This window comes from Myotis lucifugus, unplaced genomic scaffold, assembly GCF_000147115.1.
Source record: "Myotis lucifugus unplaced genomic scaffold, Myoluc2.0 scaffold_0, whole genome shotgun sequence".
Classification (NCBI taxonomy): Eukaryota; Metazoa; Chordata; class Mammalia; order Chiroptera; family Vespertilionidae; genus Myotis; species Myotis lucifugus.
The window spans coordinates 2,671,265-2,697,188 of NW_005871048.1; the positions used below are offsets into that span (position 1 = coordinate 2,671,265).

The following is a 25,924-nucleotide window of genomic DNA, read 5'->3' on the forward strand; positions in this document are numbered from 1 at the left end:
AAATAAAAAATTCATTAGAAGGGTTCAACAGCATATATAAGCAGGCAGATGAGAGAACCAGCAAACTTGAAGATATGATAGCTGAAATTACCCAGTCTAAGGAGCAGAAAGAAAGAAAAAAGAATTAAGGGAAATGAACAGAGCCTAAGGGACCTATGGGATACTACAAAGCATATTAACATACATATTATAGAACTAAAAGTAATTTAAAAAGATACAGAAAAGTAAAAGCTAATCAAAATGGTACACTAGAAAAAAAAATCAAACACAAAAGAAGCAGCATTGGAGGAATTGATAAAATTACCCACGACAGAGAAAACAAATAGCAAAGGAAAAGAAGTATGTGCTTCATTATCAGCAGTATATTAAAAGTAAATGGATTAGACTCACCAATAAAAAAACAGAGTAGGCTCTGGCCAGGTAGCTCAGTTGGTTAGAGTATTATCTCAATATGGCAAAGTTGTAGGTTTGATCCCCCAACAGAGCACATACAAGAATCAACCAATGAATGAATAAATAAGTAGGACAGTGAATCAATGTTTCTCACTCTCTAAATCAATTTTTAAAAAGACAGACTAGCAGAATGGATAAAAAAAAAACATGACTTAAATATGCTGCTTACAAGAGACTAACTTGAGACTCAAAGAAAGAAATAGGCTGAAAGTGAAAAGTTGAAAAAACACATTCCATGCAACTAGTAGCCAAAAAAGAGCTGGGAAGACTATACTAATACTAGACAAAATAGATGATAAGTCAAAATCATTACAAAACACAATTGATAAAAGGGTTAATTCACCAAAATTATTAACATATATGCACCAAACAATATGTGAAATGATTATTGACAGAATTTAAGGGAGAAATAGACAGTAATAAATAGTAATAGAGATTTTAATACCAACTTTTAATAATAGCTAGAACATCTAGACAGAAAATCAATAAGGAAATATATGTGAACAACACTACAAACCAGCTAGATGTAGTAGATCTATGAAAGACAATCCACCAAACAACATCATAATACACATACTTTTCAATTGTACATGGAACATTCTCCAGGATAAACCATATGTTAGGCCATAAAATAATTCTCAATAAATTTAAAAGGATTGAAAAATACCTTCACTGACTATAGTGAAATGAAACTAAAAATCAGTAACAACAGGAAAACTGAAAAACTTGAAAATAAATTGAAATAAACAGCACATTCTTAAAGAACCAATGGGTCGAAGAAGAAATCATAAGGGAAATTAGAAAATACTTAGACACACACATGTGCACATGCACACACAAAGCACAACATACCAAAACTTAGGAAATGCAGTAATGGCAGTGCTAGAGGAAAATTAATAGCTGAAAACACCTAGGATAAAAAAGAAGTATTTTAAATCAACAATCTAACCTCACACCTTCAAGAACTAGAAAAAGTACAACCAACACCAGTAGACAGAAGAAATAAACAAAATGGAGAAAGAAAAACAGTAGAGAAAATCAATAAAAACCAAAAGTTGTTTTTTGAAAATGATAAAAAAGTTGACATATCTTTAGTTATATTGATAGAGAGAAAGAGAGAGAGAGAGAGAGAGAGAGAGAGAGAGAGAGAGAGAGAAGACAAAAAAAAAACTAGAAAAAAAGAAGTGAAAGTGAAGACATTACTACCAACCTTTCAGAAATTAAAAGGAGTACGAGAATACTATGGACAATTGAATACCAACAAAGCTTATCTAGATGAGGTGCAAAATTCCTGGAAACACACAAATTACCAAAAGTGATTCAAGAAAAAATAGGGGAAAGAACACAACTTCATAGATAGATAGCAATACAGTGATTATCAGAGAGAAAGGAGGTGGGAGGAAGTAGGGAAGGGTAAAGGGGGGAGCAATGGTGATGGAAGGAGACTTGACTTGGGGTGGTGAACACACAATACAATATATAGATGATGCATTGTATAAGTGTACCCCTGGAACCTATATAATTTTATTAACCAATGTCACATCAATAAATTCAATTTTTTAAAAAGAAAGTAAGGAGACAGACTCAGAATTAAAAACTTCCCCCAACAAAGTTCAGGATCAGATGACTTCACTGGTGAATTCAGTAAACATTTCAAGGACAATTAACACGAATCCTACTCAAACTCATCTAAAAAATAAAAGAGGAAATACTTTCTAAAACATTACCTTAATACCAACATTAGGCAAAGATACTACAAGAAAAGAAAACTATAATATCTTTTATGAATATAAATATAAAAATTCTCAACAAAATACTAGCAAACTGGACCAACAGCACATTAGAAATAATATACTAGTACACCATGACCAAGTTGAATTTATCCCAGGGATGCAAGGGTGTTTTAATATTTTAAAAAATCAATTACTTTCATATATCACATTCATAGAATAATAAAAAAACACACACAACAGGAGCATCTCAATAGGGTCAGGAAAATAATTTTCAAAATTCAACATGATAAAAACACTCAACAAACTAAGAATAGAAGGAAACTTCCTCAACATGATAAAGGGCATTTATGAAAAGCTCACTGCTAATCTCATTCTCAGTGGTGAAAGTGGATAGCTTTCCCCCTCAAATCAGTAACAAGACAGGATGCCTGCTTTCTCCACTGCTCTTCAACCTCGTACTGGAAGTCCTACCCAGTGGGAATAGGCAAGAAGAAAACCCAAGGCATCTAAATTGAAAATGAAGAAATAAAACTCTGTTTGAAGATGTGATTCTATATATAGAAAATTTCAAACAATTCACAAAAACTAGGGTTAATAAATGGTTTCAGTAAAGGTTCAGAGTACAAGTAAATACACCAAAGCCTTTGTTGCTATACACTAGTGTTTTAAAATGTAGGTTTTAATATTATTCAGGCATAGTGAGGCCAACAAATCAGGAGATGTTTGCCTTCAAAAGTATAGTTTGTTACAGTTCCTAGGAGGAGGGGTCATGTCACACCATGTGGGGGGCCATACTTTGGGGGAGGGGGGCGGAGACAATGTGGGGAATTACCAGGATCAGTCAAGAGGTAAAGGAAGCAAGAAGAAAATGGTGGGTAAGAGCATTTATTGTAGTTTCTGTGGGAAGGAAGGGGTGAGTCAGGATAAGCAGGATGTTTTGAGTAACTTGTCCCTAGTTGTCTGGTTGTGGTAAGACAGGTGAATAGTGTCCCTGAGTGTGGAGCCCGAAGGAGATGGCCCTGAGGGTGTGAATCTTGGATTGATTAGTTTGCACTTAAAAGCCAGGCTCACAGGCAAGCCATTTGCTATCCCTAGGAATTGGCTAACCCTGGGAGGGACAGTCTCTCCAGGATCAGTGAAACCCCAGATGTCAAATAGTCTGAACTACAGAATATAAAAAGCATAATTAATACAACCAGAAATGAGCATTCTACAAAAGGAGATACAGGCATATCTTGGAGATATTGCAGCTTTGGTTCCAGACCACCGCAATAAAGATAATATTGCAATGAAACAAGTCACACAAATTTTTTGGTTTCCCAGTACATATAAAAGTTATGTTTATACTATACTGTAGTCTACTAAGTGTGCAATAGTATTATATCTAAAAACAACAACAATGTATGTACCTTAATTAAAGCATGCTGCTAAAAATGCTAACCATTGTCTGAGCCTTCAGTGAGTTGGAATCTTTTTGCATCAATGTTGGATGGTTGCTGAAGGATGGGGTGGCTGTGACAATTTCTTGAAATAAAACAGCAGTGAAATTGGCTGCATTGATTGACTCTTCCTTTTATGAGGATTCCTCTATGGCATGTTATGCTGTGTGATAGCATTTTACCCACAGTAGAACCTCTTTCAAATTTTGAGTGGATTACTGCTGTTTTATCAACTAAGTTTATGTAATATTTGAAATCCTTTGTTGTCATTTCAACAGTCTTTATAGCATCTTCATCAGGAGCAAATCTGTGACTCTTCCTTTCACTTGAACACTTAGAGGCCACTGTAGTGTTATTAATTGGCCTAATTTCAATATTATTGTGTCTCAGGGAATAGGGAGGCCCAAGAAAGGGGAATGATGGGGAACAGCCAGATGGTAAGGCAGTCAGAACACACAAATTTGTTGATTAAGTTTGCCATCTTAAATGGGCATGGTTCATGGTGACTCAGAAAATTACATTAGTAACATCAAAAATCACTAATCATAGATCACCATAACAAATATAATAATAATGAAAAAAATTAAAATATTATAAGAATAACCGAAATGTGACAGAAACACAAAATAAACAAATACTATTGGAAAATAGTGCCAACAGACTTGTTTGATGTAGGGTTGCCACAAACCTTCAATTTGTAAAAAAAATAAAATAAAAAATGTATCAGCGAAATGCAATAAAGCGGAGCACAATAAAATGAGGTACGGCTCTAAAGGAAGCAATTCTATTCACAATAGCATCCAAAAGAATAAATTACCAAGTAATAAATAACCAAAGAGGTGAAAGAGTGATATGCTGAAAACTATAAAACATTGTTGAAGGAATGAATGAAGACCTAAATAAATGGAAAGATAATCCATGTTCCTGAATTGCAAAAGTTAATGTTGTTAAGATGGCAATACTTCCCATAGCAAACTACAGAGTCAATACAGCCCCTATTAAAATTACAATGGCTTTCTTTGCAGAAATGGAAAGCCAACCCTCAAATTCATATGGAATCTCAAAGATCCAGAATTGCCAAAACAATCTTGTAAAAGAACAACAAAGGTGGAGGACTCACACTTCCCAATTTTAAAATGTACTACTACAAAGCTACAGTAATCAAAACAGTGTCTTACTGGGCATAAAGATAGACATGCAGATCAATGAAATAGAATTGAGAGTCCAGAAAGAGACCCAAATATTTATGACCGATTAAGTTTCAATAACAGTGCCAAGACCATTCAATAGGTAAAGAAGAATTTCTTCAATAAATGCTGCTGGAACAACTGGATAACCACATGTAAAATACTGAAGGTGCACCCTACCTCACTCCATAAACAAATATTAACTAACATGAATCTAATTATAAGAGCAAACCCAAAAGACTTTTAGAAGAAAGCAGGAAAAAGTCTTCAAGCTCTCAGATTTGGCAGTGGATTCTTTGACACTAAAAGCACAAGCAACAAGCCCTGCCAATGTGGCTCAGTGGTTGAGCATCCATCCATGAGCCAAGAGGTCTCCAGTTCAATTCCCAGTCAGGGTACATGCCCAGGTTGCGGCTCGATCCCCAGTGGAGGGCGTGCAGGAGGCAGCTGATGGATGTTTCTCTCTCATGGATGTTTCTATCTATCCCACTCCCTTCCTCTTTCTCTAAAATATATATTTAAAAAGCACAAGCAACAAAATAAAAATAGTTAAATTGAACATCAAAATTTTAAAATTTTGTACAGCAAAGGACATTATTAAGATAGTGAAAGTAAATGTATAGCATGAAAGAATATATTTGAAAATCATATATCTGATAAGGGTTTAGTATCCAGACTATATAGAGAACTTTTACAATCCAACAACAAAAAGACAATCCAATAAAAAAAATGGGGGGAGAACTTGAATAAACATTTCTCCAAAGAAGTTATATAAATGGCCAAAAGCACATGGAAAGATGTTCAAGAGCCTCCCCAGTGCCAGGTAGATGTCACCATGAAGTTTAATTTTGCAATATATCTCTGGAATCTTTCATTTCCTTCCCATTTTGTTATTAATATGTAACTCTATAAATCCACTTTCATTAATAATTTTATGAATAGAATTGGAAATGTTTCTTTAAAAAATTTTTTTCAATTACAATTTACATTCAATATTATTTTTTATTAGTTTCAGGTATTCAGTATAGTGGTTAGTGGAAATGTTTCTTAATTTAAAAAAGTCAACATCTTTGGTTATTAATTAAGGAAAGGCAAATCAAAATCACAATGAGATTCCATTTCACAGTCACTATGATGGCTGTAATTTAAAAAAGTAAAAGTAAAAGGAGTTGGTGAAGATGTGGAGAAATAAAAACCCTTGTCCATTGCTGGTGGAAAACAGGTTGGTGGGTCATAAAAAAGTTAAAAATAGAATTACCATATAGTCCAACAATTCCATTCCTAAGTATGTACCCAAGAGAAATAAAAACATATATTCACACAGAAACTTGTATACAAATGTTTATAGCAGCATTATTTATAATGCCTAAAGGTGGAAATCCAATGTCCATCAACAGATGAATAGATAAACAAATTGTGTCTTATACATACAATGGAATATTACTCAGACACAAAGGGGAATGGAGTACTAACACTTGCTATAACTTGGATGAGCCTCAAAAACATTATGCTAAGTGAAAGAAGCCAGGCACAAAAGGTCACATATTGTGTTATTCCTTTCATATGAAATATCCAGAATAGGTAGCCCATAGAGACAGAAAGCAGATTAGTGGTTGTCAGGGAATGGGAGGAGGGGAATGGGGAATGCTTATTTAATGGGTACAAAGTGTTCTGGAGGTGACAAGAAAGTGCTGAAACTTTTGAGAGGTGGTGGTTGCACAACATTTGAAGGCTCGAAATGCCACTGAATTGCATCTTTCAAAATGATTAATTGTATGTTATGTGAACTTAATCTCCATGAAAATAAAATGACTTACTAATTAGCTCTCAGTGGTCAAGAAAATTGTTAGCATTACATCCATTTATTGAATGTTATTAGAAAAAAAATAACAAAATTGAATTGACTGGTTTCATTTTAAATTAATGAACACAAGTCTCAGACAGGCACTCAACAATGCTCTGAAATCAAAATATCATTATATTTTTTTTCTTGTAAATTAACTTTCCTCTTCCCTGAGATAACTCTTTATTACTCTCTTTTCTCTAATGTCATTTCATACTTTCTCTTCAAAATCCCACTTCACCCCTCACCCCAATGACCATCTCATCAATAATTCACAGAAAAAATAGAAGCCGCCAGATGGCCTGCTACTCCCTCACCTTCCCCCCAGCCAGCATATAAACCTTGCTGCAGCAGACACTGCTAATCTGTTTCCCAAGAGTTGTTTCCCATCTATCCCTTGCTACCAGACAGTAGATTTGGATTAGCTAGCAGCCATGTGTTTAGAGGCGCTTGGCTTTGTCCAGCATCAGGGAATGAATCACAACTGAACTAAGCCAGCCATGTTGGTCTCATTCCCGGGTATACTAGTAAAAGAGTATTTTAAGCATGGGCCTGCAATCCTTGGAGCCTGAGGAGAAGAATTTTACCAGCTCTGTAGAAAAGACACACAGGAGGAAGCACATCCCTTTTTCTCAGGATGTTTTGACTGAATATAATGCTTAAAACTGCTGCAGATACCTTACAAGTGTGGCACAGTCAGCACTGAGGATGGCAGAGCCAAGGATGGCCAACACCTATGCTCTTGGTGACATTCTTGAGCCACTGAAATATCCAAACCTGGAACTGCCTCCCCTCTAGACTTATTCTTTTGTGAGATGATAGCTGGCCTTATGACACTACTTTAATTTGGCTTCTATTACTGGAAGGGGAAAGCATCCTTATTGAACAAATGGAGGAGGAGTTCTGACTATCAAAGGCCAGTCCTTCCAGTTGGCTTTGAATCCCATCTCATTGGTCACAACACCTTTGCTTCTGGAATTTTCACCCTGCTCCCTCAATCCATTTCTGCATTACCTATTTTACTCTTTCTGGATGATTCTATTCAGCATATAAACATGTTACAGCAAGTCTCATGATGTATGAAAGCTGTCCGTTGAACTCTCCGCATCTCCAATCATTCAATTTCTATGCTCCTTTTCTCACTCAAACTTCTTAAAATGATTGCCTCTCTACACTGTTATCAGTTTCTTACATACTGTCATTCTTTTTTTAAAAAAATGTTGGCTTATATAAATGAGAAGTCAGAAATAGATTTTTGTTTCACTCACAACTAGATTTCACAAACTCCAAAGAACTCATAGTATCATCTCTTTTTAACTCTATATCTTTGTTCTGCTCCTATGTGTTGGCCTCATTATTTCCCAGTGCAGACAAACTCCCCTCACACAGTGGGAAACGTTACCTATGGCCTTCCAGGTTCATGACCTCACGTGTCGGACAATTTACCCTCCAGTAACAAATTAAAAAAGGACTTGGTTTGGCCCATGCCTGTTCATATGACCTCTCCTGGGTCAATATTTATGGTCAGGAAAATGGAATATCATATTGACTGGACCTATGTCATATGCTCAAAGTTCATTCCCTCTAGTCAAGGATACTGTGGTTGACAGTCACAGAATTATTACAAGATTAAAGCCAGGAGGAGCAGTTCTTCAGTAAAGGTAGACATAAAAACAGAGGCCAGTTAAATACCACCCTCTGGGTGTTCAGCACAATTACACCCTTATGTTCATAAGTATATTCAATTCTTAAAATGCTCCCGCATAATATGGTGCATCTATTCTACGTAATCCAAAATGCACTCACCCCTTCCTAAAAGGAGACAACCCAAAGTCATCTCAAGTTACTGCATCTACCTTCACATTCAGGCCTCCGAATTATGTGTAATACTCCCTGACTCAAATCCAGATGAGTCTCATCATCATATGGCACCTAAAGATCAAATAGGAAGTGTACCTCCCTAATATGTCTAAAATATAGGGCAATCACAATATAATTCCCCTTCAGGAAAAGGGACAGGGGAACAACTTACATTTGTGGCAGGCTATTGCAAACACCATTTCTACTAGTCGGAGATAATGAAGCCTGTCCGGGCAGTGCAGTGACAGAGGTTTCTGAGGTTTGATTCTGTTGCTGACCTCAGGGAGCCTTTTCTTCTATGGCCACGATCAAGAAACAGGCTAGAGGGCATTCCTTTGTGGGGGTTGTACTAAGTTTGAGTTTTGGTATGTCATTAATTCCTCTATTTGTCAGGACCATCTCAGTTATGTTACAGAAACACAGTTACATTGCCTTAGGTTAAAGAGACAAGTATTGGGTCATTTAGCTAGGAAGGAGTGGCACAGATGATTCTGAGTCTCAAATTAGATTCTCAGAATTTTCTCACTCTACCATCATTGGTGTCTCTCTCTCTCTCTCTCTCTCTCTCTCTCTCCCTCTCTCCCTCTCTCCCTCTCCCTCTCTCCCCTAAACTCTTCAGTTGGCTTCTGTCCTCCACTACTCTACTGCAACTAATCTTGTCAAAGTTACTGATAATCCTCATTTTATCAAATGTAATGGACCAATTTCTGGCCATTTTTCAACCTCCCAGTAAAATATTACATTTGAACATCCCATGCCTCTTGAAACACTGTCTTCTTTCTGCTTCCAGGACATGATTCTCTGGATTTCTTCCTGATTCTCAGTTTCCTTGGCTAGATTTCCCATTTCTTCCAATCCTCTAAATATCGAAATCTGAGAGTTTGGTCCTTGGCCCAACTCTCTCCCTTATCTGCACTAATTCTCTAGCTGATTTCTTAGGTGCCATGATTTAAGTGATAGTCACATGTTTATGACTCACAATTTTTTTACATAGTGTCAGACACACACACACACACACACACATACACAAGTAATATTGTCACTTGAATGTATATGTATACTAGGCATCTAAAAATTAGTGTATTCAAAATGAACTCATACCATATGTCTTCCCCAAACTTCTCTCTCTCTCAATAAATAGAACCACCCATCCATGTGTTTCAACCCCAATATATATGAAACTTCTCTTTCCCTCACCATTCATCCAGTTGATCACAGAGTACAATGATTAAAACCTCACCATTAAGTAATGGGAATTTTTATTTTCATCTCCTTTCATTGCCTGTACTCCTAGATCTTCTCCTCCCAACCCACACCCATATACACAGCAATTAATACTGCAGAATAGGTTTCTGGTGTCACTCAGAAACCACTCAAAAACAAACTGAGTTGGCAAACCTTGTGGAGCTCATGCTACAGAGAAAGGAGTGACTTCATTTAAAAACAAAGGCTTCCCTTGTGCTAAGTGCTTCACAAGCTGACTTAGACTAGTACTACAAACTATGAAATTCTTTGGCAATAAATAACAGAAGCAAGCACTTTAAAAATGACCTAGCCTATCTGTGGAATGGGCAGGAACCTCTGGCGCTGAAGATACACACTTAGTTCACAGAACTGGTTTGGTCTCATTTTAATTTTACAGCTAAAAACAAACAACGAATTCCTCATCCTATCCCAAACCTAGACAGAACAAACTTTTACATTTATTAATATTTCTGCCTTTAGAAAGTTATTTCCAGCCATTTCTAGGTTCATGAATATCTTAAAATAGACCTCCAAATGCCTATAATTTAGACGCATAGTTACCCCCTGGGTTAGTTTGCTAGGGCTGCTGGAAAAGAGCGCCACAAACTGGGTGGCGTAAGCAAAATAAGTTAATTGTTTCATAGTTCTGGAGACTAGAAGTCTGAGATCAAGGTGTCAGTACGGTTGGTCTCTTATGGGGGCTGTGAGAAAGAACCTCTTCTCTGTTTCTCCTCCAGCGGCTGGTGGTTTTCTGGGGATCAGTGCTCCTTGGCCTGTAGAAGCATGACCCTCGTCTTCCTTCACCTTCATGCGGCTCTCTCTGTATTTCAGTGTCCAAATTTCCAACTTTAATGAGGACAACAGCCCTATTGGATTAGGGGCCCATCTCACTCTAATATGTCCTCATCTAAATGAATTACATCTGCAACAACCCCATTTCCAGATAAATTCATATTCTGAGAAGGGGACACAATCGAACCCATAACACCCCTAAATGTAGAAGGTAATAAGGGAACATTTGAGCTCTGAGTGAAAACAGAGAGAAATATTTAATGAAAGGTCAATAAATACAGGCATACCTCAGAGACATTGTGGGTTCAGTTCCAGACCACTGCAATAAAATGAGTACCACAATAATGGGGGTCACACAAATGTTTTGTTTTCCCAGTACATATGAAAGTTATGTTTATACTATATTGTAGTCTATTAAGTGTGCAATAACATTGTGTCTAAAAAAATGTACAGATCTTAATTTAAAAATACTTTATTGCTAAAAAAAAATTGCCAACCATCATCTGAGCCTTCAGTGAGTTGGAATCTTTTCGCTGGTGGAGGGTCTTGTCTTGATGTTGACGTAATGTTGATGGCTGCTTTTGATCAGTGTGGTGGCTGCCAGAGACTGGGTGGCTGCAACAATTTCTTAAAATAAGACAGCAATGAAGTTTGCTGTTTTGATCAACTCTCCCTTTCACAAATGACTTCTGTATAGCATGCAATGCTGCTTGTTAGCATTTTACCCACAGTCAAACTTTCAAAATTGCAGTCAATCCTTACAATACCCTACCACTGCTTTATCAACTAAATTTATGTAATTTTCTAAATCCTTTGTTGTCATTTCAACAATCTTCACAGTTAAGGCTTTATCATGAGATTGCAGCAATCCAGCCACAGCTTCGGGCTCCGCTCCTAATTCTGGTTCGCTTGTTGTTTCCACCACATCTGCAGTTACTCTTCCACTCAAGTCTTAAATCCTCAAAGTCATCCATGAGGGTTGGAATCAACTTCTTCCAAACTCCTGTTAATGCTGATAGTTTGATCTCTTCCCATGAATCACGAATGTCCTTAGTGGCATCTAGAATGGTGACTCCTTTCCAGGTTATCAATTTACTTTGCCCACAGAGGAATCATGATCTGTGGCAGCTATAGCCTTACAAAATGTATTTCTTAAATAATAAGTCTTAAGAGTTAAAAACTTCTCCTGATCCATGGGCTGCAGAACACTAATCTTATTGTACATCTCCCTCAGAGCTCTTGGGTGAACAGGTGTATTATCAATGAGCAGTAATATTTTGAAATTTTTTTTCCCTGAGTATAGGTCTCTACACTGGGCTTAAGATATTCAGTAAACCATGTTGTAAAGAAATGTGCTATCATCCAGGCTTTGTTGTTCCATCCAAAGAGCACAGGCAGATTAGATTTAATATAACTCTTAAGAGCCCTAGGAGTTTTGCAATGGTACATGAGTATTGGCTTCAACTTAAAGTCCCCAGCTGCAACACCCCTTAACAAGAGAGTCAAGCTGTTCTTTGAAGCCAGGCATTGACATCTCTCTAGCTATGAAAGTCCTAGATAGCATCTTCTTCCAATATAAGGCTGTTTGTCTACATTGAAAAGCCCTTGTTTATTGTAGCCACCTTCATTATCTTAGCTAGGTCTTCTGGATAAGATAGAAGTTAACTTGCTGCAACTTCTACATCAGCACTTGCTGCTTCACCTTGCAGTTTTGTGTACGAAGATGGCTTATTTCCTTAGAACTCACAAACCAACCTCTTCTAGCTTCAAACTTGTCTTCCGCAGCTTCCTCACTTCTCTCAGCCTTCTCAGAATTGGATTAGGTGTTGGCTTAAGGGAATGTTGTAGCTGCTTAATCTCTCCAGACCACTGAAACTTTTTTCCTGTTACAATAAGGTTGTTTCACTTTCTTATCATTTGTGTAATCACTGGAGTAGCACTTTTAATTTCCTTCAAGAACTTTTCCTTTGCGTTCACAACTTGGCTCACTGTTCGGCATGAGAGGCCTAGCTTTTGGCCTATTTCAGCTTTTGACATGCTTTACTCACTGAGTTAATCATTTCTAGCTTTTGATTTGAAGTGAGAGACCTGCAACACTTCCTTTCACTTGAATACTTAGAGGCCATTTTAAGGTTATTACTTGATCTAATTTTAATATTGTTGTGTCTCAGGGAATAGGAAAGCCCAAGGAGAGGGAGAGAGACAGGGCATGGTCAGTTGGTGGAGTAGTCAGAACACGTACAACATTTATCAAAGAAATGTGCTGTTTCATGTGGGCAAGATTTGTGGCATTCCATCCCAAACAATTACAATAGTAACATCAGAGATAACTGGTCACAGATCACCATAACTAATATAATAATAAAATTTTTACATATTGTAAGAATTACCAAAATGTGACACAGAGACACAAAGTGAGCAAATGTTGTTAGAAAACAGCACCAATAGAGGATTGATATAGAGTTGCCACGCACCTTCAATTTGTAAAAAATGTAATATCTATAAAGTGCAATAAAGAAAAGCACAATAAAACAAGGTATGCCTGTAATTGAAATATAGTGTCAGGGCCCATGTATAGACAGTCCTAAGATTCCTTTAATCTTCAAAAGAGATTCTTTGGGCCTTATGAATAGATAAGAATACCAGAGAGAAATGAGCCATGGGAAAACGTGAGGCAATTAATCATTGGCTTTGATGTAAAGGTCAAGTGCTGGGATATAAAAGTCCAAAAGCAATAATGTCAGATTCTGAGAAATTGAAGCCAACAATTGCAAGGGCCTGGGATCCACTCAAATAATGTTGCAGTCCCTCTAATTCCAGCACATTCTCAGAGCACTTTTTTGGGATAGGGCACAGACTTACCCTGTTGGTAGGACTCTCAGAGTTGACTCAGGAAATGCATTCTACTATCTTGAGTTTCTCTCAGGGGTCTCCCTTTCTACTCAAACCTCCTTAATGTCTGACTGCTGGAGTCTCATACCTGCTCAGTATTGGATCTTTCATGTGGCATTTGGAAACCTTTCTGTCAACTTGCGAGAGAATAACCTGTTATTATTATGCAAATATTTTCAACTTTGATTATCCCCTGAAGGTATCAGGGACTGCCTGTCACTACATATCTATTCAATAATGCTGAGAGACTTGCATTTATACAACCCCAAATATAAACATTAAACTCTTCTGGAGGCTAATAAATGAGGTCTCCATTCACAAAACACATGATTATGCAAAATTTTCTCTTTGAAATCCCAAGGGCAGAAAAATGGGGGGAAGAAGAAAAGTTTATTTCTATCTCCTTTCTCATCTTTTAATGTCTCCTCAGCATCAATTGGTATAATGGAAAGAGCATGAGCTTTGATATCAGGGAGATAAGTGGATAAATCTTAACTTGATTTGAGACCTCAGGGAAGTCACTCTGTATTTCTTCCATGAGGCATATGGTGTAGAGGAAGATACAAATAGACAATTATAGTTGGTTGGGGTGGAGAAGTGAGAGAGAAATTATGAGAGCACCTGGGAAGGACATCTAACCCAAACTTTAAGGAGGAAGAAACGCATTTTGGAGGAAGTAGCATGCAATTGACAGATAAATTTGTTGGAATTTATTTGATAATGGGAAGGGGGTAAAAGGAGGTGGTGGAAACAGAGTCATTATAGTCAGAAGCAGAGGGAGAAGAATGTTGTTGTTTTTTTTTTTAATTAAATCTTTATTGCCTTTGTTTCTTCATACATAAGAAAGGTAATAGAGAATATGGTACATTCAAAATATTGAAAGCGGTGTAATTGTGATATGCGGGGAGTGGTGTAAGATAAAGCTGAAAAACAAGGAGAGGGTTCAGACGGCAAATGCTTATGAGATCTGCTAAGGAGTATAGATTTGACCCTGACAGTAAAAGGGGGTGCTAATTAGAACTTAAGCCAAGGAGAAACATGAGATGTGTGTTGAAGATTCTTCACTGAGGCTGCAGTGTTGAGAAGCCATTAAACAAGGACCATAATAAGAGTAAAATCAGGAGAGACCTCTGTAGTTGGTGGCCTGGATAAGGACAATGATGGTGAAGATAGAGAAAAAAAAGATAGATTCAAGAACTATTGAGAGGCATCATCATTCACAGTATTTAGCAATTTATAGGATGTGTGGGGTGAGGAAGATAAAAGAATCAAAGCAGCAGAGATTTCTAACATGAGCCACAGGGAGGCTGGTCTAGGGGATATGGGAGAGGAACACATCTGGGGCAGGAAGCTAAGGTGCAGGTGGAGCTTGAATTGACTGTGATCTTGGTGGAGATACTCAGTAGGCAGTTGGATATTCGGGTCTGGGGTCAGGAAGAAGATCAGATTAATGATGAAGACTTGGTTCTTCTCAAAAGATTGTGTGCCCTAAAGGCAGGTCTTTAAGGGAGATTGTATAGAAAAAGCAGACATCAGCGTTGTAGTAGGGACACTATTTTCCAGGGATTTTAGGAGAAATACATGAACTGACAAAGCAGAATGCTTAGCTCATAGTGCAGGCTCAATAAATATTTATTGAATGAATATGTGAATAATTGAACCAAAGCATATACCTAATTTACTAATTTCCTTGTAGAGATTAAGCAAAGTGAAAGCAAGTTTGCCATCTTTGAGAAAATCTGATGAAGAAAATACAGGTTATGCCCATGCAAAAAGATCCCTACTCTTATCAACAGAGTCATGACTCATAAGGGACAAGGCCTTTTGCTTTTTCTTAGACAAGAAAGTCACATTTATTAGCACCCAGTCAGCTATTTTAAACTAACCTCTGATCTTGACATTTACAAGCAAAAGGAAGTCTTTAGTTATGTAACAAACCAGCAGTCCATGCGTCCCGCCTGTAACAACAATAACAACAGAAGCCCATTTGTCATTGTGCCTGACTCTATTCAAAACAACACATCTCTTCACTAGCTTGGATTTTTTCCCTTACATTCTCTGAGGCTGCCAATTGATGTCTGACAATCCAGTAAGGGGGTGGAGATTGACATCTGCTTAGATAGGAGTGTGTGTGTGTATGTACACACACATGTTTAAAAAGGAAATTCTTCTGCTGTAAAATTAACCAGAATTAAATTATTTGACAAAATTCCCAAAAACTACATTTTTATGGTGATAAGGAAACCCATGCCAGGTCAAACAAGTGGCTTGTGATTTTATGGCATTAAAGTAGACTTCCAAATAGATTGGAAAACAAAAACTCATTCACAAAAACCCATGATTTCAGATTGGCATATCAAGCATAATTCCTGAGCATTTGCAGAAATGAATACTCCTACCAAGGGCACAGTACTTATTTCAAACAAACTTGACATCAACAGATCCACTGTTGCATTTAAACAATGAAAAAGAACCAGGACATTTTTTTTGAGGGGGGAGGGGTGGTGGACAATCTCAAATCAAATGCAGCAAATCTCTTTGAGCCACTTATACACATATTCAAAAGTCTAAAAATTTGCTGGAGATCTATATTCTTTCTGTTCTTAAACTTAAAGGAAATACAGACTGACAAATCTCAGAGGGAAGGGGTGGGGGTAGAGGGGCAGGAAGAGATTAGCCAAAGAACTTATATGCATATATGCATAGCCCATGGACACAGACCATAGTGTGGTGAAGGCCTGGGTGGGGGACGCAGAAGTGGGGTGGATCAGGGCAAAGGGGGAAAAAAGAGGGGCCTCTGTAATACTTTCAACAATAAAGATAAAATTTTAAAAAGAAAATATAGATTGAACACTGAGAGGCAAATCATGGGAGTTTATTTTAGACTCTTAGGTACAAAATGATGAATAACTTTTGGTTATTAGAGTCAAACATACTAGTGTTTTGTCTTTGTGTTTGCTTGCTTATACCGAGTGCTAAAGGTAAACGATCAGTTAGAAGATTTATTCAAACCCCAGCTATTGCCTAAGTAGGAGAGGTTCATTGTGATTCTCACACTAAGCAAGGGTGTTGGTAAAGGATGTGGGGGACTGAATTTAAGTTCCAGCTCAAAAATTTCCCTGGGGTTTCCAAACAACAGTACCGCATGAAAGTCACAATTATAGAGCAATGGAATAGAATTGAGAGTCTAAAGTGTTATACATCTATAAACAAGTGAGTTTTGTTGAGGCTGCTAAGACTCTACAATGGGGAGAGAATCATCTCTTCAAAAAATGGTTCTGGGAAAACTGGATATCCACATGCAAAAGAACATTAAAGTTACCAGGACAAAGCACTAGGTACTACAGTAAGGTCAAGGGTTAGAATGAGCCAGGCAGAGACTGCAACTTGCCAGGCTAATATCTATTTTCCTCTTCGTAATAAAAGGATCCCCATGCTCTTGGAATGGCAGTGTGTCCAAGTAAATATCCACATTTTTTAGTCCATGGGATTAGCAGTGGTCAGGGATATATCAAAGTTTGTTAAGGGAGTTTTTGAGAAAAGCTCTCAAAGGGGCTGCTCAGCTGGCAGCTGCCTATCCCTGTTCTGTACTTGTCTTTTCCTTCTTCATGCTGCCAGACACGTGACTAGAATGGCTGCAGGCACAGCTGCATCTTGGACTTTGAGGACGGAAGTCCGTCTGTGAATACCTGAGGCGACAAGGCCCAGGCCTCTGAGCATTGCGGGGGGCCACCACGCCTGTCCTCAGCTGCCTGTGTCTAGACTGACTTTACATGAGTGAAAAATAGACATCTACTTGTTCAGGCCATTTTTATTTGAGTTTTTTTTTTATGTACCCAAGACTAATCCTACCTAATTCATCAGTTCCTGTGTTTGTGGGGCACAGATCAAGGGTGAAGAGGAACCTGGGCCTGTAGGATTGTGTTAGGCCCGGAACTTAGCTTCAGCTTAGAGTAGAAACTTGCTAGAAATGAAAATTCTTGATCCCCCACCCAGATCTCCTGAGTCAGAAACTCTGGGAATAGAGCCCAGTCTAACAAGCCCTCCAGGTTCCAGTTTGGGAACCAAGGTAAGTTCTTGTTGTTCAGAACTGCTTGAGTAGGAAACTTCTTTTAAATGGCTTTGGCCTGTGACCACATGTTCTTAAGAATAAGGGCATTGAATTTTAAAAATACTTAGGTTCTAACATCAGCTTCACCACTTATGACCTGTATGACTTGGGCAAGTGACTTAATGTTTTTAAGTCTCATTTTCTTCATGGGGTTATAATAATGGAGCCCCTCAGAGAGTTCTTGTGTGGATCACATGGAACATCTATAAATCTCAGCAGAGAACCTGGAACACTGTAGATGCTTCATAAATGTCAGTACCTTCACTCACTGTCTATCATTTATGATGCATAGCAGGCACACATTCCTGCAGGATCTGAGCTTAGACACCCCCTCACTGCACCCCCTTTCACTCTTTGTCCTCATCATTGCTCCTATTATTCTTTGGAGAAGAACCTTAGGCAAGGAGATGGGGGGCGGGGGGGCGGGGGGGCGGGGGCACTGGGAGGGTAAGAAAAAGAATCTTCTTTGAATGTTACATAAATGGTCAAGTTCACTACAGAGTGAGGATACAGGAAGGCACTGTTACAAGTTTTATTTTTGGCCTTCGGCAACGTTCCTCACCAGGTAAGGAAAAAAATTATACCGCACTGCCATATAAGCTATTACTAAGAAGTAAGAAAAAGGTTCATATGTGTTTTTTCCCCAAAATTGGGAAATAAAACAATCACGGTCATCTCCATGGAAATTTCTTTGCATTGTGGGTATCACCAATACATCTCTCTTTATGAAAACAAAAGGGGCAACATTATTTTTATGCTCCAAACAGTGATAAAGGTTCCTCTTGCTGTGTCTTGTCTCATTCCTACCTGAAAATAAAAGGCTAGAGTAAAGGTCAAGTTCCCCACCCCCAAACATTCCACTTCCTAGCTTTTGCATCAAATCATGACATCTCTTTCCCAGCTAGTGTTTATTACGTAAACTAATATTAATAAATAACTAATATTTTGCTGGGTATGGTATCTAGAAGATGCTGGAAGCTAATTCTGACTACATAGTTGTTATTGGACTCACCTCCTAGTGGGGAATGATCACAGATCCCCCCATTCTCCATTCTCCAATTTCCTTAAGAAAACCCTGCAATGACCAGACACAAGCACTGCCCATTTAGCTCCCAGGCTGGGCAAAATCAGAGAATGGGCAAAACAACAAAAGACCAAAGAGATGATGCAGAAAAGAAGAACAAGACTAGCTACTTAAGTCCCTTTACCAAGTGAAAAGCTGAGAAAGAGAAGAAGAGAAAGCAGGTGGTGAGAAAGCCAAGTGGGGACAAGGGATCTGGGGTAGGGAGGGTGACTTTCCTTGGTTGAAAAACTGTAAGATTGTGAGGGCTGGGGAAGAGCTGTTGTATTATATGTGGGTAGCTTTCAAACACTTTGAGAAACATTAATTTAAAAAAAAGAATTTTCTTACATACACACACACCAGCCCATGACACAAAGAATCACACAGTTTAATTATGACCACTGTCAGGAGTGCAGATAAATGAACCTGTATTGGGGACCTACTAAGAGCCACGTACACTTATTTAATCCTCACAACAGCCCTATGAAACCAGTATGTTTACCCCCTTCTAGATAAGACAGCTGTGACTCAGAGAAATTAAGTGAATCGTCCAAGGTCATAAAGCTACTAGTAGCAAGAAATGGAGTAGGAACAAAGCCTGCGCTCTTCGGGGCCTGCTGCTGGGAGCTGGGAACCAGAAGCACCTCAGGGACTGTCTCACCCGCGCATGGTGCGCACTGGGGTGTCTCTGCCTCTCTGCTCCATTGTGAAACTGGTGGTTCTCCTGACATTTCCTCAGCACAAGAGCTGAGGGATGTGTAAGGTAAAAAATGCACCCCCCAGTGCGGCCTTGTCCCTCCCACTGCACAGGTGATAAACGCCAGCACACATGCAAAAGCCACGGTTATGAGTTGCTCCAGGAACATTTTTACTCTTCTTTCCTTCTCTTCCTTAACACTGTCCCCTTTTTCCTACCGCCCACTTTGAGTTCTTTATCTACTGCTCATCTCCAGGCATTTCCTTTCACTGATCTTAAACTGTAGAAAACACAATCAAGAATTTTCTTTAGCAAACCTTGGTCATGTTTTGTGCTCTTTACTATTGTAACCCAGGACAAGAGTTGGATTCTTCTGACCCTTTTTACTCTGTCCAACTAAATTGTTGCAAACTCGCTTATTATAGCTATGAATAGCCCAGATTATAAGCCATAATTGCAAATTATCCTGATCTCATATTTCTTTTCTGTTTGGCAATGGTGTCATGACTGCCGAGAAATAAAGAATAATTGTTAGCTAGAGGGGAGCCAACAAGAGTTCTGTTTACTATGTGACCTCACAAACTCTTCATTTTCTCATTATTTCTAAGCTGCTTTCTTCCTTTTTTTTTAAATCGCAGGGAAAGAACAGAGACCCTCCTGAAAGTAACCTTAGAAAGGTTCAGTGTTGGTCTTGAGGCCCAGGACCAACAGATTCTTATTGCAGATGAAACCCCAGGCATCTATACTTTTCATTCCGAGTTAATTTTCTGTTCTTCTCTAGGAGGCAAAGCCAGGGGGTAAAATTTTGGCTGACAATGAGATTTACCCGTTTCTCAAAGGCAGAATCCACTGGTTGACCACACCATGAGCTTCCAACTTCCGAGTTACAGCACTAATCGTTGTTCCCGCCTTTTCCTCTGCTCTCCTCTACCCACCCATTTCTAGCCCCCTAGGCCAGCGTATCTGGCCTGTGCTCAGCCATAGGGCTAGCAATTTTGATTACCAGTGAAAGCCAGCTAGCATTCTCATCATCTTTGTGACAAATCATGATACTTAAAAGAAGCCTTAAGATGTATACATGATGTATACAGGCAAAAGTATTCCTACACACACACACACACACACACACACACACACACACACACCCCCGTCATTGTCTTGAATACTAAAGACAGTTTCTCTTTCTGCAAACACTTAGTGGCGTAGCCTGGTAAGGAAGACAGTGGCACCCAGTGGACAAATGTTTGACTGTTGAGACAGGTGTTCCATGCTGAAATATTCTCGTATCTCGTATATTAAGAAATGTCAGTTGCTCCCCTCCCATTTCTCTATCCGTCCTCCCATTTTTAAAATAATCTACTGAATTTAAAAGGGGAGTGGAATGTTCTTATCTTTTCAAGAATAAGACTAATCTAAAACACTGGAGGAAGCAACAATTTCAGGATTAAATCCTCTGAGAACAGTGTCTATATTTGATTAACCTGTTTCAACAGTAACAGTGGAGACAGCCAAACCTAGTAAAATACTCAACTTTCAGTTAAAAATATAATATTGAAAATGCTTGTCAGGTGCTTTTGTTTTTTTACACATTATATCCTCCTTTTCCTCAAAACATTGCCAACTTCCAATCGAATTCACTTGGTTGTGCAAATTTGGCAACTCCAAGGACAATACTTCAGGAAAACAACACAAATTCTGCAACTTAATGATATTGTGCAGTTTATCTGGGAGCCATACAAATACTGATTTTTACTCTTTACATCTTTCATTGATCGTTTTGGTTGTGAACCTCTTGGGTAGAGAAGCCCCGAGTATAGATCATCCTTCCCGAAACACCTAACTAGCATCTTACTCATGCTAGGTATAAAGAAGGTAAATAAAATCCAGTTTCCACTTTATATATTGAATCTTCTAAACGCTGAAAAAAAAATAGATCTAATTTTTGATGTTACATAAAGGAATCAGTGAGTTAAGAATCTTAAATGTTAGGGGCTCTTTGTATTGAATAAAATATTTTATAAAGAATAAGAGGATTAAGTACTGTATGGGTGAATTGAATTTTACTGATTTAAATGAGAAATAATTAAAAGATATTCATTTACACAATAAACATATATCTTAGTGCAAAAGTTAATACCAGCTGGGGTGCCCTCTGTTAGTTAGCCATTCAAAATTGCTTCCAGTATGGAGGGTAAGAAATTCTTAGTTTTTTTCCTTTGAAATGGTGCCCATGTTTATTATTATTATTTTTTCATAATATTGCCACAGTTTTAAGGCTTGTTTTTATTTATTTCAGAGAAAAGACCAGTTGGCAAGCCAGGGTTATGGCATGCTGCTGACATGGAAACTTTCCCAAATGGCTCTGGGCCTAGGGCAGCACCTTTCACTAAATGATGTAAACCCCCCATGACCCTTTGCATCATCACTTTTAGTCGGTAAACAATACACATATCCTGGCCCTGGCCAGGTACCTCAGTAGCTTAGTGCATCGTCCTGATTCCCTCAAGTTGTGAGTTAGATCCCTGGTCAGGGCACATACAATCAACCAATAAAAGCATAAATAATTGGAACGACAAATCAAGGTTTCACTCTCTTCTTTCCTCTTTCTCTAAAATCAATAAGTAAAATAAATGAAAACAGACGCACACACAAAAACACATCCCAAAGTAAGACATGCACTCTTTTGGTAAATTGAAAAAGAAACAGAGGCCATATGTGTGTTTGTGCCACTACCTTCCATGTTAATTATACTTATTTTTCTCATCACACAAGCATCTTTCCCCCTAGTTGCTGCAAAAATTCTTGTAACATGTCATGCAACCAAATTTTGCTAGGCAAACCTTTGTTATGAAAAACAAAAACAACTCTTAAAATTGTTTTTTCAAAAATTTCTAAGAATATATTATCATAATGTATCAAACCACAATAAGTCAATAGATGTTTATAACATTTCAGAGTTTCTGCTGTCCATTTTCCTCCACTGTCTGTCACCAACAGTGAGCAGTGGGCTCTGTAGGACTCGGGCTCTAGGCACCTTTGTTCTCTGGGGCTGAGCTCCCTGCCCAGGGAGAATGGACAACAGTAATCGTGGGATTTGCACCACACACTGTGCTGTTGCAAAGTGTAATCCTATTGGGAAATGGTCCAGCCCCTGTGCTGAGCTTTATTGATACCCACACTCGCTGTGTCTGACGTCAGAGACCTGCTGTGTACGCAGATCCCCTATAAAGCACCCAGGCTGCCCAGTACGGGCGGGGCTCCTCCTAGGACCTGCCTGGCTTCTGTGAGTTTCTCAAGATCAAGAGGGAAGCCAGTATTTGGAAAATTCTCTTTCCTCAAATAATTTGAGAAAATTTCTTCTGTGTGGTTCCTATAGGTTTTTACCTTACCTTTGGGCTTATCTGTTTATAATGCTTCACTTATTCAGGAAAACCACTTGCTTAAAGATCGTTTGCCTGACTCAGGGGCTGTGGTGAACGAAAATCAAAATATAATCGTAAAAGGAGTTGTAAAGGCTGAAAAGGTCCACACAGATTAAAGTAATTATTACTATATGTAAAATGCATGATATGCTGTATGTATGTGTGCACACGTGTGCACGAGTGTGTATATGTGTGTGTGTGAATAATTGCTGATGTTACAGCACGTATTTAGATTGACACTTGCTCTACTGAACACTGAGAAATACATCTTTCCATCACCAATGACAGGCATTACCTGCTCAGATAAGGCTTTAGCCTTTTCTTCCGCTTCCTTCAGGCAAACCTCCAAGGACTTGAGATGTGCCAACGTGAACGTCATCTGTCCAGTTCCCAGGGACTCTTTCTTTAAAATAACAACCAAGTATTACTTTTTGACATGGATAAGTCCCTGAGCATAAGTCTCAAACAACTTTATGGACTAAAGATAGGCTTCATAAACTCACACACATCATCTTTTTTCTTCTTCAACACAGTAATAATACCATGAAACAAGCAATAGCCTTATTTAACATTTAGGTTCTAAAGGAAGGGTAAAAATGCATATTAAAGTATAACAATGAATAGCTTTAAAAAGTTTGAATAAAATTGCCCATGTTGAAATTTAGTTGTTTTGCAACTTTTATTCTTGATACAAAAAAACACACAAACAACTTTCCCTCAAGAGGTTAGGACCAAAATTTTACATTCCTAATAAGAGATGTCACTGAGGACGCCTACATTTTAAACATTCACCTATCTTGAGAAACAGTCATCTGAATTCAGAGACCCTCTTGTTTCCTGTCATTTTCTTATCAGAAGTTCCATTAAAGCAAAGATACTACCTGGTTTAGAATCAGACCATCCTTCCCCAGAACACAGCTAATACGGCTCAAATCAGCAGATAGGTAAAATGGTTCAAAAGTTGCTTTTTCACATTTAAAAGCAGAAGTGTATGCAAAATTGGCATGGACATAGCAGTCGCTGGCCCCAAGGAGACTGGAGTGCTTACTGACTGCTCTTTGGCTATTGAGACAATTAATTAAAGTTATGCAGCAACATGAAAAGTTAAAACAGAAAACCTGCTGCTGTTTTTTTCCCTTTGCTTTAGGAGCCCACCGATTTTACGTGTGTGCATTTCCTTATGATACAATAGAGCCATCTGGTGGCAAATGGAACCAGCCATGAAAATAAAGCATTCATTCCATTCTTACAGTTGTTCATGTAGCACTCTGACCTTAGGGCCATGCCACAGGCCTCAGATATAAATGACACTCATGAGATGAGGGGCAAAGGAGTAGCTCTAAAACAGCCTGGCTCCCAGTGGCTGCAAATCTCCTCCAAAAGCTGGCTTTTGGGAGATGAACATTTTGGGCTAGAATGGTGATACTTGGGATGAACCAATGGTCCTCATCATGCCATGATGACTCCAATAATTTGAAGTCATTCCAAAAAAAATTCTCAAAAATACTAGCCTCAAAACAAAGTTCTTTACACTTACAGGTAGTTCATGCTATAAAACATTTTATGCAGAAAGGGGAAATTGTCAAGAGGCCAAATTTGTCCCAAAAGATTGGGAATCCCAGATGTAGGCTACTGTTTCCAAGGAGAATCTTCTGGTATCATGTAGGGTCTTTAGAGAAAGTTTAAAAAATTTTTTGGGAGTAGACCAAGTAAGATCAGCTAATCTGTTTCTCTAGGTCATTTTTCTCCAAACATCCCAAATTTCCTTGGCCAAAGACTACCATTTCCAATAAGACAAGCATCCTATCTAATAAAAGACAAAAAGGGTAATTAACCATACCTCCGCTACGCTTCCCATTGGCTAATCAGGGTGATATGCAAATTAACTGCCAACAAAGATGGCAGCCAGCAGCCACGCAGCTGAAGCGAACAGGAGGCTTGCTTGCTCCAGTGATGGAGGAAGCCAAGGTTCCCTGCCTGCTGCCGCCCGGCTCTGAGCTCCAGATGCAACAATGTTTCAATTATAGAAGGTAAATAAATCCCAGAATAAAAAGAAAAAAAAAAAAAAGGAGAGGCTGGGAGCTTCAGTCACCCGCCAGCCTGAAAACGGCCCTCAGCCCCTCACCCAGACTAGCCAGGCACCCCAGTGGGGACTCCCACCCTGAAGGGGGTGTGACCAGCTGCAAACAGCCATCAGCCCCTCACCCAGGCTGGCCAAGCGGGACCCCCACCCTGATCTGGGACACCCTTCAAGGCAAACCAGCCAGCCCCCACCCATGCACCAGGCCTCTATCCTATATAGTAAAAGCTTAAGTCTGCTCCCCGCTGGCAAGTGGACATCCCCCCAGGGCTGCCGGGCTGCCAGAGGGATGTCTGATTTCCATCTTAGGCCCAATCCCCCGGGGAGCAGGCCTAAGCCAGCAAGTGGTCACTCCCGAGGGGTCCCAGACTGCGAGAGGGCACAGGCCGGGCTGAGGGACCCCCCTCTCCCCCCAAGTGCACAAATTTTTGTGCACCAGGCTTCTAGTTGTATATAATGCCAAATGAAACAGGCTTGACTGAAGACTATTATGAAATAACAGGACTTTTTGTACAGGTAGATTTAAGAAATTGTCATGTGTTGTAGAACAGAGAGAGAGTCGAGCAAACAGTGAAGAATTCAATCTGTCTTCTTTATCCCAGCTGCAAGCTATCACTCTCCCCACTCTGACTTGCCTTCTTGTCCCTTAAGGGAGAGGTCCATAAATGTATCTTCACCGAGGTAAAAATGTCTTATACAAAGGCAAGTGCTTTTTAACAGGGGGCAACTCCCATTAGCCAAACAAAGGAATAAAAGTTAAATTGAGAATAATTTTAGAAATAAGTAAACACATGGGGCTAGGAGTTTTGGAGGTAGATGTGTAGTTTCAAGGATCTTAAAAAAGTTAGGTGTAGTCATTGTCCCAATTTTGCAGGATGCAATGGCAGATGAGCAGAAGGGTGGGACTTATACCATTAAGTTCATTCTGCTTCAGGCACATGTGGACACACCCTACATAAAGCAATCTCTGTTTATTATCAACATGAATCTGTCTTGGTGGTTAAAGTAATCGATGAATGAATTATATTCAACATGACATCGCATGTTGAAAATAGATGATATACATAGGTGTTTGGGGATTGAGCTCGTGTCTGCATTTTTCAAATG

General features: G+C 38.8%; 1 protein-coding gene across 1 annotated transcript in view; it reads right to left on the reverse strand.

The window, feature by feature from the left end:
- CCDC192 (coiled-coil domain containing 192) overlaps positions 1–25,924 on the reverse strand; it is a 185,633-nt gene that overhangs the window by 132,753 nt on the left and 26,956 nt on the right. Inside the window, 1 exon segment of the mRNA XM_023754702.1 lies at positions 23,033–23,140. Within this exon segment, the coding sequence (XP_023610470.1) occupies positions 23,033–23,140 (108 nt within the window).